This window comes from Trachemys scripta, chromosome 16 (genome assembly GCF_013100865.1).
Source record: "Trachemys scripta elegans isolate TJP31775 chromosome 16, CAS_Tse_1.0, whole genome shotgun sequence".
NCBI classification, from domain to species: domain Eukaryota; kingdom Metazoa; phylum Chordata; order Testudines; family Emydidae; genus Trachemys; species Trachemys scripta.
Window position 1 is genome coordinate 17,545,391 of NC_048313.1, and position 14,424 is coordinate 17,559,814.

Here is a 14,424-nt window from a genome sequence, read left to right on the forward strand (position 1 = left end):
TCACGGGGACAGGGAATGGGACACAGAGCCTTTACCCGCTAGGGGGCTCCAGCTGCGATCTGGTCTCAGGGCAGGGGACTGGCTGGCTCAGGGATTGGGATATGGGGCCTTTACCCGCTATGGGGCTCCAGCTGTGATCTGGCCTCAGGGCAGGGGACTGGCTGGCTCAGGGGCTCAGGGACTGGGATATGGGGCCTTTACCCGCTAAGGGGCTCCGGCTGTGATCTGGCCCCAGGGCGGGGGACTGGCTGTCTCAGGGACTGGGATATGGGGCCTTTACCCGCTAGGGGAGTGCTGTCTCTGATCAGGTGAGAGCAACCGGTTGGCTCTGTGGGCTTAGGGGTGCCCACTCCAGTCTGGCCCAGGTTGCGGGGCTGGCCTTAACGTGACCCATCAGAGCCCTTTAAAGCCCCACATGTGCCTCTCCCCCCCCCCCCACCCCGGAACTGATGCCACATTGACACCCATTCCCCTGCCATGGGGTTGATGCTGAAGCCGCAGCACCATCTAGTGGCCATCGGTGGAACTTTCCCTCCATGCCAAGCAAACTTGTTCTTTTCCCCCCAAAAAAATATTTCGTCTAACTCCTGTTGGAAGGGGAAGTCCGGGAGCTGATTTCCAGGCACTGAACCATGAAGCCACAGAGATTGGCTGATTTTTGGGGTGGGGTGGGGTGGGGTGGGGTGGAGATAGGGCGGGAGAGGCACTGGTCCATCAGGGCACCGTGAATGGAGGGGTACACCCCATGCATACGCAGATACGGGACCTTGCCCCTCCAGGGGCACTGGCCCTGATCTGGCCCCAGGGCAGGGGACTGGCTGGGTCTGGGGGCAGAGAATGGGTCAGCGGGGGGGCTTTCCCTTTTATGGGGCACCAGTTCCAATCTAGACCCAGGGCAGGGGACTGGCTGGCTCTGGGGGCAGGGAATGGGTCAGCGAGGGTGTGGGGGGGGACTTCCAGCCCTAGTCAGGCTTGGCTCCGAGGAGACTATGGGCCTTTCACCTGAAGCACTGACTCCAGCACCGCAGATGGGTGCTGGTGCGGTTGAGTCAGCTGAGCTGGGTGTTCCGGCTCAGGTTTGATCCCCGCTGCCCACGCCCCAGCGGAGAGCACGGCCGTGTGTGTGTGTGTGTGTCTGCCCCTGAAGCCCCAGTGTGCCCTATCAAGGTTCCCCCCTCCCCATGCCCCAAGCCCAGCAGTCATGGCCCTGGCATCTCGAGCATGGCTGTGATGGCGTCTGTGACCCTCCAAGGGTGGCCTGCGGCCTCCACCCCATCCCCGTGACTCCTGGTTAGGAAACACACGCACGTGGGCTCTCAGCCCCGGGAAGCCAGGGGAGTGGTGATGTCTCTGCGTCCTGGGACGTGGCCTTGGCCCTGTGGGGGAACTGAATGCCAGGACAATGCGGCCCCGTTAGCTCTGCCTGGGCACCCAGCCAACTTGGTCCCCCCACCCCCTCTAGGAGGCGCTGGCAGAGGCAAGCAGCGTGGGCTAGCAATGAAAACGCACTCCGTTACCCAGAGGCTTTTGCGCTGGGGTCTTTATTCCCCTGCCCCATAGTGACCCACCGCTGCCACCCGCCAGCCAGTGGCACACCGCTACCCGACCCCGTGCACCTGCGGGAGGGGGCGTTAACCCACTGGGCACGGCTTCACCGAGGGGGGAGGGCAGAGCCTGTTGTCCAGCCCCTCCCCAGGTGTGCCATGGGGCATGCCCATTAGATGGCTCTTTGCTGAGCGTTTGGGGGATGCCCAGTGCACCCCAAGGAACATGAGCACCAGGAGATGCTGCTCCAAAGGACACAGTAATTCAATTACTCTTATACCCCTCGTGTGGCTGGCTCATTCGTGGCAGCACATCTGGGGGCCTGGGAAAGGATCCCCCGGCCCCTGCGTCTGGCTGGGGGCTGCTCCTGACTGGTGCTAGATAAATAATAGCACCGCCACTGGCATCTCCAAATGCCCAGGGGGCCGTGGCAGGGGAGGGGTTAACGTGCCCTCCTCAGCCCCATCTCCCCCCACTGGCAGCTCAGCCAGGTTCCCCTGTGTTTGCATCTCTGGGGAGCAGCCACATTAGGTGGCTCCCCCTGCAGGAGACACCTGGAGCTGCAGCCTCCCCCTGGCCTGGAGTACAGAGGGACTCGCGCCCGCCTGCCTCGGGATACCCACATCAGGTGGTGGCCACCCCAGGCACGGCTGGTGCCAGCCCATGGAAGGGTTTCCCGCCCCGCCAGGTGACGGGGCTGCCTTTTGCTACCAGCAGGGGCGCACAGCATTTGCCTGGCACTGGGCGAAAGGCCGGGGCGAGGGCTGCTGCCGAGTAATCCTGGCCTTGTCCACTGGTACCACCAGCTTCTCCTCGCACGGCTGGGCCAGCGTCACAGGGGCCCGGCTGTGTCATGGGCCCAGCCCACGAGTGTGCCCTGGCCAGTCCAGAGTCCCAGGCGATTGACGTCGGTTGTGGCTCCCGGTGCAGCATTAGCAGGGGCCCAGCACGGGATGGGGGCATAAGAAAGCAGCCCAGGGCACGTGAATGTTTTACCAGGAAAAACATCCATGCAGGGACCGGAGATGATGCAGGGCAATTAACCCCCTAGCTGCCAGAGGGGCTGGGGCACGTGAAACCCCATAGGGGCCTGATCTTCCATGGGGTACAGCACCTCAGACTGGGTTGCATGTAGGGTGACTAGATGTCCTGATTTTATAGGGACAGTCCCGCTATTTGGGGCTTTTTCTTATATAGGCACCTATCCCCCCCCGTCCCGATTTTTCACCCTTGCTATCTAGGCAACCTAGTTGCATGTAACACTGCCCTGGGGACTTGAACATGGGACCTGCCGTACTAAATGCATCAGCTCCTTGAGCGGCAGCACCAGGCCTTTAGTAACAGCCTCCTAGCCCCAGGGATCAGGTATGGCAGGTGAGACCTCGCAGCCACGCTGCCCAGTGGGTCAGACAGGGCACTGGACAACCAAGATCGCTGGGCCTAGAGGTGGTGCGTGCAGCTTAGCTCTCCTGCCCCAGTCGCTGGGGGGTTAAACAAGGGCCTTGCTGTCAGAAGCATCGCTGCGTCTTGTGGTTTTCGTGAGGCCTCGGGCACCAGGAGTCATGGGAATATGGAAAGGGGCGGAAGGAATCTACTCCCCTTGCCAGCGAGCAGCTGAACAGGTCCAACAAGCGCTCAGACATGACGGGGTTCGTGTGGCTCACGTGCCTGGAACGATGCCCAGCGTTGATTAGATTCCTGTGGGGTTTCACTGGAACCTGTTATGACTGGGGACTTGGAGCCATGGGGCCCCTGGTGTTGGCTGCGGTCAGGCCGGCTGGGAGCGAGGCCACACGGGGCTTAGCTCGGGAGATGGGGGTTTTCGTGGCAAACGCTCCCGGGGAAACCCCATGTGCTCTCCAGCTGGCGTGAAAAATCCAGGCTGAAACTGCAGCAAATTCAGCGGGGATTGGGGTCCTGGTGGGAGCAGCCAGCCGTGCACTCAGTCAGGCCAGACGGAGGGTGGCCGAAGCCCAGGGGTGACTGGCAGGGGGCGCTGTGGGTTGGCATTGAGGGGCATTAGCAGAGCTGGGGGAGCCCAGGGCTGGCTTGTACATTCGAGGGCTGGGTGGGGGAGCACCCTGAGTTGAGCTAGGTGGGTGTGGAACGGGCACCGAACGTGGCTGACGGGTGTGATGTGTGCCTGGATATGGGGGTCCACTGTAAACACGACACAGAGCTGGGGCGGGATGGACAGCGCCAGCCCTGGGAGCACGGCCCAGCCCAGCCCTGGCCTTCCCAAGCTGCCCCAGGGGAAGCGGAGCCCTGCAGGAAACGTCAAGCAGGTGCCAGCCGGGTCCCAGCTCGCTGATCTGCTGAGCCAGCCCTTGGCAGCACCCGTGACTCGCTGCCGCCCTCCTGGGAAACAGCGGCTCTGTAAGGGGAAGACCCTGAAGGTGGCTGGGGGTGGAAATCAAGGGGGTTACACCAGGGGGCAGTTTGGTTCTGAGAATTGCTTCTTTCCAGCTGCCCCCCACCCCCCGAGATGTGGGTGCCCATAACTTCCACCAGGGGCTGAGCGTAACCACTCACATCCCCCAGGGTGTTCTGTTCATAGAGGTGGATTCTCCCAGGCGCTCCAGAGCTGGGCTCCTTGCCTAGGGAACCCACAGCCCCAGAGACGGGGCCTGCTGCCAAGGACCTGTGGGCATGAAGGCTTGCCCCCGTGTGTGAACAGCTGTGTGTGCATGAATGTGTGGCCACAGGTGCACGGATGGATCCCTGCACGTAGGAATTGGGGGGTGGATCTGAGCCTCACCCTGCCAGCAGCAGGCCCAGCTGTTTGCATGCCAGCCTCGTGCCTTGGACTTAATGCCCCATCTGCCCCAGCCAGCTCCTGATGGGCACGTGCCAGCAGCACTCCCAACGCTGCAGCGGGCATGGCCCCTTGCTGTGCCCAGCTGTCAGCCCTTCCCATGCATGAGCATCCAATTGATGATGGCGTGGAAAGAGTCAGCACGTGACTGGTGGGGGAGGGCAGGTTGCAGGGCGAGCCCCATCTGGGCTGGGCAGAACTAGTTGGGGGGGGTCATCCGCCTAGGGGGACTTGCTCTGAACTCCTACCCCCCACATGCACAACCCACCACCCTCCCACCAGCTTTCAGACACTGCGGGGAGAGTAGGGAGCAACTGCCCCACGGGGTAAGTTATTCCAGTACTGTCCACGAGGGGGGGCTTCGTGCCCCTTCCTCTGAGCCAGCCCGTCCCACTGAACTCAATGGGCAGCTGTGGCCTGATGCCCTTGACGCTGGTGAAGCTAGACTCCGGGTCTGGGCCAGCCCAGCAGCACCTACCATTGCTGGAGGGCATCTTTGCCCTGACCCTGCTAGCCCCGTCCTCCCTCAGCCTGGGAGGCCAGGAGCAGAGGAGAGCTCTGCACACCTGAGCCTTCTTTTGCTGCACCTGGCCTTTGGACCACTGCAATGAGCCCCACGCCCCATAGCAAGGGGCCCCCGCTGTGCTGGATGGCACCTTCTTCCTGCACTCTCCAGCTCTCTGGTAGCGATTCCAGAGGTGGTGGGGCCTGGTCAGCATTTCTGAAAAGCGGGAGCCGTTCAACTGCCCCTCTAATGCGCCCACCTCGGGGGTGCAACGCATCAGCCCTTGAAACAGCCACTCAACAACGGGTTCCAGCTGCTTGCCTGGGGAGTGGGGCTGGGGGAGTTAGGAGGTGGATCCTTAGAACCAAGTTGCCAAGAGACCCTGACAGTTAATTGGAAGAGATTTCCACCCAGGGAGCAAATCGGAGCTATTAATCACCCAGGAAGTGTATTATGCTAAGACAGGCAGCATGGGCTAGCGAGCAGGGCACTGGAATGGCAGTGGGAGACCTGGAGTCCAGTCCCGGCTCTGCCGCTGATGACTTTGGACATGTTGCTTCCTCCTGCCACGTCTGTGCCTCAGTTTCCCCTCCCACCTCTTACTAACAGCACCCGGCCCAAAGGGGCCCTGATCTCAGCTGGGAACGCTAAGTGCTACCTTGTAATTTTACAGCACAGGTTTCAGTGGTTTTTGCCTGGAATCCAACCCAACCCCCTTTCCCATCCAACACCTTCATCCCCAAAATGCACCAAACTCAGGAAGGGTGTTTGTTTGTTTTTTAAAAAAAGAGTCATATTTATTCACCAGGGAATAATAAATACCACTTAAATATCAAAGCACCAGCAACAGCTGCAGCCAAACAGTTCCGCGACGGCAGGCGAGACACATTCACGCTGCAGCTGCCTTAAATACAAAGAGCCTCGCGGCTGGCTTGGGAAAAAAACCCGCCCTCAGCTTCAGACGTTGCTGGGTCCCAAGAACCATGAATAAGTTACAGGCAATAAATATAAATAGGGGCACAGTCCTTCAAAGGGGAGTGCTTAAAGTGATTATTAACAATCACAAACCTCAGCACGTCTATGCACATTCCTTTCAACTCTTTGCAGGACCCCAAGAATTGATCCTCTGCAGGTGTCGATCAGCAAAGCCAGGGTGATTTACATCCGGGGAGGAGGCAGATCCGAGTCACTGATCAGCATCAGAGCCATCCCCCAACGGCCATCTGGATCCAGATTTGCTCCTTCCCGTTACATGCCCAGACTGTGCCAGAGCGGGCCGTGACGGGGTTCTGTGGCTGCCCTGGGGATTCGAACCAGAGGAGGCAGGGAGCTGGCAGTTTCCGCTCAGTGCTCTGCAGGGCTGCTGCCCCGGCGATGGCAGAGCCAGGTGCACACGCTAATTGCATTGCAGAATGCTGCCTGGAGGAGGCGCTGGTTCTGGGAATGCCACTCCGGCTCCGCCTTGCTCTGAGTTCAGGGGAACTCCAGGTTCAGGAGGGAGGACAGCCCAGGCGGGGGGTGGGCACGAAGCCATGCCAGCCCCCCAGATTTGTTATATGGCTCTTTTTCCACGCACACAGCCCTTCCCATCCTGCCGAGCAAGGATGAGCGCATGTGCTCCGAGACACCAGCCCCTCCTTTCCTTGACTCTGATCTGGAGCCAACCCGCTCGGCCGGGGCCCGTCACCCCACGGGGAGCTCGGACGCCCCCGGCGCCAGAGGTTCTGTCTCCGCCCGCATTAACGGCTCACAAACTGCAGGTTGATGTCCTTCTCGGGCACCAGGAGGGTGCGGGTCATGGGCCTGACCGGGCCCTGCTCCGGCTCCGGCTTCACCTCAAAGTGCATCAGGATCTGCCAGGAGAGAGGAGGGCGGGTTAGCACCAGTCGCGCCAAGGCTGGCGGGAGGGGAGGGGAGTATTCAGTGGGCCCGGTAGGAGTGCACGGGGGTTGGGGGAGAGGGAGCAATTGGCCTGGTAGGAATACAGTGGGGAAGGGGGGCTATGGGCCTGGTTCCCATGCAGTGGGGGAGGGGGCTATGGGGCTGGTTCCCATGAAGTGGGGGATGGGGCTATGGGGCTGGTTCCCATGAAGTGGGGGATGGGGCTATGGGGCTGATACCGATGCAATGAGGGGGGCTATGGAGGGCTGGTACCAGTGCAGTGGGAGAGGGGGGCTATGGGGCTGGTACCAATGCGGTGGGAGAGGGGAACGACAGGGCTGGTACCAATGCGGTGGGAGAGGGTGACTATGGGGCTGGTACCAATGCGGTGGGAGAGGGGGCCTATGGGTAGCTGATACCAATACAGCGGGGGGCGAGGGGGTCTATGGGTGGCTGGTACCAATGCAGTGGGAGAGGGGGGGCTATGGGACTGGTATCGATGCAGTGTGGGGGATGCAGTTTAACAGGAATTAGGAGCCCCCCCCCAGCCCCGGGAACCACGTTTTGCCACCGCGACGCTCAGGGGCAGCTCGGCCCCGGCACTCACCCGGGCCAGTGCCAGGTGCACCTCCAGCTCCGCGATGCGCCTCCCGATGCAGCTGCGCTTGCCGACGCCGAAGGGGATGGAGGCGTAGGGGTGGTGCGAGGCGTCCTTCTGCAGCCAGCGCTCCGGCTTGAAGGAGTCGGGCTCGGGGAAGAAGCGGGCGTCCCGGGAGGTGGCGTAGTGGCACAGCGTGATCAGGGTCTGCAAGTGGGGGCAGAGAGGGAGAGGCTGCAGGGTGAGACATGGGTATGGGCACCATGCCACGCGAGCAGGGTGGGGGGAGATACCCCCACCCTAAAGAGAAATCCCCTCAGCTACACACTGCCTCCCGCTAAGGCAACCGGGGGGTGGCCAGTCACAGCTGGGGAGGAGATGCCCCCGCTTCCAGGTCAGCCCCCCTCCCACTCCCTTCCCCATCCCGTTAGCTAGGCAGTTAGCTCCACTCACCTTCCTGGGGATGAGATATTCTCCCACTTGGATGTCTCGGTCTGAGATGACACGGGCATTGCCGGGGATCACCGGGTACAACCTGCCGGGGGAGAAGGGGACATGGCCACACGTGAGTCACAGGAGCCGTGATCCAGCCTCATGCTGCAGCCGGACGGCTGTGGGTTCGAGCCCCGCACCCAGCCTTGGGCTCATCCCAGCAGTGGGACACTGGGCAGCTGCTTCATCCCCACTCCAGGCACTAGTCTCCCAGCTCTGGGGGCTGAGCTCCACGGGGGATGGATGAACCCTGGGATCCCAGTACCCCAGGCAGCCTGCAAGCTCCCAGCAGATGCACCATGTCCCCCCACAGCCCTTGTGCAGCAGGCACCCAGCTGGCTTCCCTGGGCGAGAGAGCAGAGCCAGCCCTGTTTGACCCACCTCCTAGCAGCGCTCACCTCAACGCTTCCTTCACCACCGCCTTCAGCAGGGGCATCTGGGCCACGTCTGCGGCCGACGGGACGGCGCCGCCTTTCATCACCCCGGTGATCTCCTCGTGCAGCGCCACCTGGACCCGGGGGTGACGGGACAGCTCATACAGGCTCCAGGACAGGGTGCTGGAGATCTGCAGGGCAGAGGAGAAAGGGAGGGTTAGGAAGAGGCTGGATCTCTGCCATCGGTGCCGGAGGGAAAACGGGGCATCCCCGGCCGGGCTCCAGCTATACTCTGGGCTCTGGAATCAGTTCCATGCAGCCGCCACGGCCCCCATTCCATTTCTCCAGGGATTCGATCCCCGAGGAGGGCTGCCGCTAAGCAGAACTCCTAGCAGCAGAGTTCTCCTAGCAGCAAACCTCCTTTGCCTTCCTGCTCCGACTGCCCCGAGCCAGACATTCCCGCGGCACTTACCGTGTCCACCCCAGCCAGCAGCAGCTCGGTCACGTTGCCGTAGATGGATTTCATGGAGAGATTCTCCTGGGCGAGGTAGTAAGTGAGGTATTTGCCTTCCACCGTCTCCCCCCGCGAGACTTTCTCTGCCACCTCGGTCATTCGCTTGTCGATGTGGCCCTTGGCTGGAAGAGAATGGACGCAGGTCAGCCCCACAGCCTGGGCTCGAGAGCTTCCCCCCACTTCCCCGGCTTTCCAACAGAGCCAGCTCTAGGCAGGACTTCTTCAGAGGAACCCAAGGGATTCCGGTGCCCAAAGCCCACCAAAACTGAACGGTGGGCCTCTAGTTCCCAGAGGCGTTTTTGAAAGTCCCCAAGTCTTAACTGCCCCCTGTTCAACCGCGGTTTATCGGTGGCGGTGTTAATTTTCCGGTTTAGTTGCTAATGCTAATACCCTGAGCAACGACTGATTTGCTGCAGGGAGTGGAATCTCTTTCCAGTTGCCCCCAATCTTTGCTCCAGATCTCCTGCCCCTGGGGAAACGAACCTGAAGTTCCAGCGGGGAGTCGGGCCCGGGCCCGCGCACACACCCACCCAAGCAGCCAACCCAGGCTGCCCGGCTCCAGCACACTCACCAAAAGCGAACATGTAGTCCCAAGACTCGCAAAAGATCTTCCAGGGCTTGGGGAAGACGCGGTGGAGGAACTTGGGCATGGCCATGGTGAGGAGGGTCATGACGAACATGCGGTTGATGGAGCGGATGAAGGTCTCCGTCTCCTTGGGCACCTCGGGCTCCAGGCAGCCAATGCGGGATTCGAAGAGCACGGAGGAGATGCCTAAGGAAATGAACCCGGAGAAAGTCAGAGACATGAGGCCCCGCGGGGGAAGGTGTTTGGGGCGTGGGGGGGGGGGGGTCCCTCAGGCAGATCTGTCTCCAATCTCTGCGCAGAACGTGCCTCTCCCTTCCCAGGGGCCCCGGCCCACCCCCGGCGCCGTCCCAGACATGCACCTTCCAGGCCGAATTTGTAGAACTCGCCCGCCACGTCCTTGACCACGTGCTGCTGGTGGCGGCTCCGCTGGTGCTGCAGCCGGCGGATGAGGTCGCTGACCACGCCGTTCAGGGTCCCCGTGTACGACTCCACCTCCTTGGGCTTCAGCATGTGTTTGCCCAGGATGCTGCGAATCTTCTGCCACTCCTCGCCTTCTCTGGTAGGGCCAGAGAGACCCGGTTAGCCCCCAGGAAAGCAGGGTTCAAGTGCCAGTCTGCCCACGCCACCCCTGGGCTAATCTCTGCCGCCCCCTAGAGGCAGCGCCCCCCTAAGCCAGGGCTGAGGTGCACTCCCTGGGCCACGGGATGGGGGAGGGGGGAAGCTTGCTCTGATGTGATGCACCCACTACTCAGTTCCCACGGAGGTCAAGCCGGCCCCGAGCCCATCTGCAGGAGCCCAGCGGCCAGCAGTGCTGGGAAAGCGGCTCCCTTGGCTAGCCCACGGGCCTGCACGCCCTCTGCCAGTTACTCACACCCTGCGCCTCTGCTCTGAGCGAGCCGGCCCCGCTGATGAGAAACCCAGGAACCTGAGTCACACCGCTGACTCACGGCCCAACACAATCCTCTCGCCCGACTCATGCCTCTGCCTGGGCTTGCGCAAAGCCTTCTTAGCTCATGGGTGATGGCCTTCCGGGCCGGGTCCCGTGGAGACAGCATCAGGCCCCGGGGACGGGGGAGCACTTCCCCCGGCCCAGAGGGAGCCGGATCCCGCTTGGCACAGAGCCACCAAGGGAAGAGTCGGCAAATGTGCTAGATGGACCCCCCACCAGGAGAGGAGGTGACCCCCACAATCTCCCCATTTTGGGGTCTTTCTTGGCTCCTTTCCCATCAGGCACTGGTAGGTGAGCAGCAGACAGAGAGACGTCTGTTTTTCTGCTAAACTCCACTTTGTTTGGTTCCCGCCCCCTCCCTCGCCTCTTGTCCTGCCTGACGCCTGCAATGGGAGGTCTCTGGTTTGCTACTTGTCTGTACGGCACCGGATCCAGGAGTGGGGCTCCTAGGTGCTACCTAGAACGCAGATATTTGAGGGGGGGGATTTTCAGGGAGTCAGGTGACGGTCAATGGGATTTGAGCCGCTAACTCCCTTGGGCAAAATCCAAGCCTTAAATATCAGCGTATTTTGCAGCGGATCATTGCGTTGCCTGGTGTCTCCAGGACCCGGTGGGTCCTAGGATGTTTCCTGCAGCCTCCCCACCCAGCGTGACCCTCGCGCCCGCGTCGGAGGGCGGCGGGGTCGCCGACTTACGCCGTGAGCAGCCCGTACGCGTGGCCCCGGCACGCCCGGTAGTCCTTCCAGGAGGACAGGTCGGAGCGGATGGGGTGCTTGCCCTCTTGCCTCAGCACCTGCTCGATCAGGCTGGGCTCCGCGACGTGGACGGTCAGGATCGGCCCAAAGCTGGCTTTCCACACCGGCCCGTATTTGGCTTTTCCTTCGATCTAGGAGGGAAGAAGAGACAATTCGTCAAGCGGGCCCCGAGAGGCGTCAGTGGCACTAGGCCAGCCACCCCTCCCCATCTCACTTTGACCCCAATTGGTCAGCTCCTTCGCTGGGTTCTCATCACCAGCTGGACCGGGCACAGAACCCAAAGGCAGAGCTGGTTAGAACCAGGCAGTCCTAGCAGGGTGGTTACAGGTCAGCAACGAGAACATGTGGGCGCTTTAAGGGCAGGGGGGACAGAGCCATGAGACAACGGTGCATTATAGGGATCTATTCCCCTGCCACCTGCAGCCTACACACCCAGCTCCGTCCTGCACCCCCTCCTGCTAGCCTCTGGTTGGATCATTCCCTGGCTGCCGGCAGAGACGAATTGCAACGGACTCCTATGAAACTACATTGTGTTTCTCTGCAGCCAGCAGCAGCTCAACCCGGGCTTCCAGGGATCAGGATCTTACAGGAACATCTGGGCAGACGTGGTCAGAAATCGAGCCCGGAGAGGGTCAATGATCTCCCAGCTAGATTCTGCCCTGCAAGAGCCCCCGTTATTCAGAGCTCTCCTTCCCCTCCAGCCTCAGCCACAGATTCGTTCCCCTGAGCCCACGGGGCAGAGAGAGAAAGTCGAGAGAGAAACAATGCCTTGTTTGCTAGGAACGTACTCAGGGCTGGATGCAGTCAGCGCAGGAAATCGAGGCTATTTTGTGCCTCCACCCAGGAAGGGGGTTGTGTTACATGGGGTTAAAAACACCAAACCCTAGTTCCCCCACAGACAGTTTCTATTGCTATCTGTTCAACTTCCCCAACTGCACCAGGAGACCGTTGGGCAAACCAAGAGCGGCCGCGAAGCCAGCGTGCTCTTGTCCGTTTAAATATCTGGATTTGCAAATATTCCGTGCGGGGTTCAGAGGCAGCTGGAACACCTGCCTAGTACTTAATCGATGCTCTGCTGAAGCCAGTCGCTCCATTCTGACCCTCTGTTTTCCACTCCTTTATTGGCAAATGTAGCTTTCGGGCTCAGGCACTACATGGATTTCGCCGCATCTTACTGCTTTGGGGTTATGAGCTGGGGTGAGGGGAAGACTAAATATCTCTAGGCTCTAAAAGAAATGGGTTTTGTTCGGTGTTGCACATGGATAACTCAAAGACCGCAGCTTTCACGTGTATCATTCACCATGTGGCTCATCCCGAGAGGGGAATATTCATTTAGCTAAGTTTGGAAGTGGTTAAAAATTAGCCGCAGTGGATCGTTGGATTACCATTACTTTTTAAAACCCGTAGATAGCTGCACGCAAGCTTGCAGAGCCACACAAGCAGGAGACGTGCGGCCGCAGAGAGGCGAAAGAATGCAAGATTTGCTTTATCCGTTTAAAAATTGTTCCCACCGTGGTGCGTATTCACAATTTTGGGCAACTTTATGAACTTTATCCCAAGAAAGCACTGATTTCGACAGGGATTTTACTCAGACAGTCTGGGACTGAATAGCACAAATTCGCTCCGTGAATAAAGTTTACCCAATGGTATTTCCCCCCGTTTTTTGGGGTTTTTTTCCTTTCATATAAAAAAGAGTTAAATACCCCCCAAAAAATCCTCCACTGCCAAGAATGTAAAACACACACGGGTCAGAAAATTGATATGACGGATCTCCAGGTTAGCCCTGCTATATTGCACATCCTGAGGGTCTTTTAAAAAGCACAGAAAATAAAGTTCGCATATTGTATGCAGCGGAACTAGCAATACGAAATACAATGCTCCCCTTTACGTATCAAAGCCACTATTAAAGGGTGCAATTAATTTACACTGCAAATGCAATTCACTGTTTCCGCAGCCCGGTGAGTAAAAGTTGTGTGGCTCAGAATCAGTGTCAATGTACACAGGGTTAAACTAACACGTGAACGGGTTGATTCCAGGTAAACCTATGTTACGTCAATCGATTTTTGCAAGCCAGTCGGGACATATATGGGGTAAAGCATGACTTCACGTACACCTTAATTTATGTACGCCTCTGTACATCTATTGTTTCCCTCACTGCAAGTCACACATTGAAACGACATAGACAAGTAACCAAAAATACATCTGTACATATTTATGGGGGCTTCCACCTTTGAATGTCCTGACTCTGGAGATATTAAAGAGTAGGTTAGATAAATGTCTATCAGGGATGGTCTAGACAGTATTTGGTTCTGCCATGCGGGCAGGGGACTGGACTCGATGACTTCTCGAGGTCCCTTCCAGTCCTAGCATCTATGAATCTATGACTCTCAAGTGTTCAGACTGGGATTTATAAACAGGGCTGGAATTTCAATGAATGTTGAGCCTCCAACTCCCATTGACTTAGTTGAAAACCCTGGCTAGAACTTTTTTTTATTAAATGCCCAGCAATGTCTGTGGTGACACTGACGGGAAATTCTCCAGTGGAATCTGGTAGATTCCAGGCCCATTGGGAAATCTGGTCCTAAATCCTAACCCCTATATGATGATGTTCACTAAAGGCAGGACCTAGTTAAAGCTCGGTAATTCCACGCACCCCATACATTAGTAGACCCTTTACAACCTCAACTAGTCTGATGCAGAAAGTAAGACGTCGTGTGCCAAGCAGCAAGGTGGGAAAGACACCACAGAGGCAAGGTCCTTACCTGTAGCTCGTGCAGCCTGGCCAGTCCTCTTTTGCAGAAGAGATCCGTGAAGAAGCCCAGTGCACTGGGTCCTGGCATGTCCTCCAGGGTCTTGTGGGTCTTGATCACTCTGGCTGGTGCCTTGAAGCCGAGCTCAGCCCAGATCTCTGGGAAGCCCCTGGTGAGCAGGGAAGCCCTGCTGGCCAGCTTGAGGGTCTGAGGCATCCTGGCTCAGGGCAGCTGGAAAGTGGATGGAGGAAGAAAGCTGAGGAACAGATGAAGTCCTGGAGCATCTTTCTGGGTTTATTTATAATGGGACACATGGAGCCAGGGAGGCCACGCCCCCTGCATCCTCGTCCCCGCCCTCCCTGACGTGCGTCAGTGTCCTCTTCGTTTACATAGGAGCCCAGGCTGCCCAATCAGAACGCGGGGTGGGCTCGGTTGGGAAAGCGGGTGCCCGAAGCGAGCCGGCTGCTCGCCACGTGGGTTTCCGGCGAAGGGGCAGATGCATCTGAAGGGGGGGGGGGGGAAGATGGGCCCCGGGATGGTAAGGGAGGGCAGAGGTGGGTATCTGGGGGTGGGTACCTCAGGTAAGGAGAGATGGGCAGGGGAGATAGGTATCTGGGGGGCAGAGAGGAGTATCTGGGGGTAATAGGTACCTGGGGGCAG

The 14,424-nt window shown here is 59.2% G+C and overlaps 1 protein-coding gene across 1 annotated transcript; it reads right to left on the bottom strand.

Annotated features, from left to right (window-relative positions):
* Nucleotides 1–5,643: 5,643 nt before the first annotated feature.
* Nucleotides 5,644–14,007, bottom strand: LOC117888845 (25-hydroxyvitamin D-1 alpha hydroxylase, mitochondrial). The gene is made up of 9 exons (XM_034792618.1): nt 13,777–14,007; nt 10,955–11,145; nt 9,670–9,866; nt 9,296–9,496; nt 8,683–8,846; nt 8,235–8,401; nt 7,798–7,879; nt 7,354–7,551; nt 5,644–6,718 (listed from the first exon to the last, which is right to left on the bottom strand). The coding sequence occupies exons 1-9, from the start codon at nt 13,978–13,980 to the stop codon at nt 6,605–6,607; spliced, it is 1,518 nt and encodes a 505-aa protein (XP_034648509.1). The 5' UTR covers nt 13,981–14,007; the 3' UTR covers nt 5,644–6,604.
* Between the last annotated feature and the right edge of the window lie 417 nt (nt 14,008–14,424).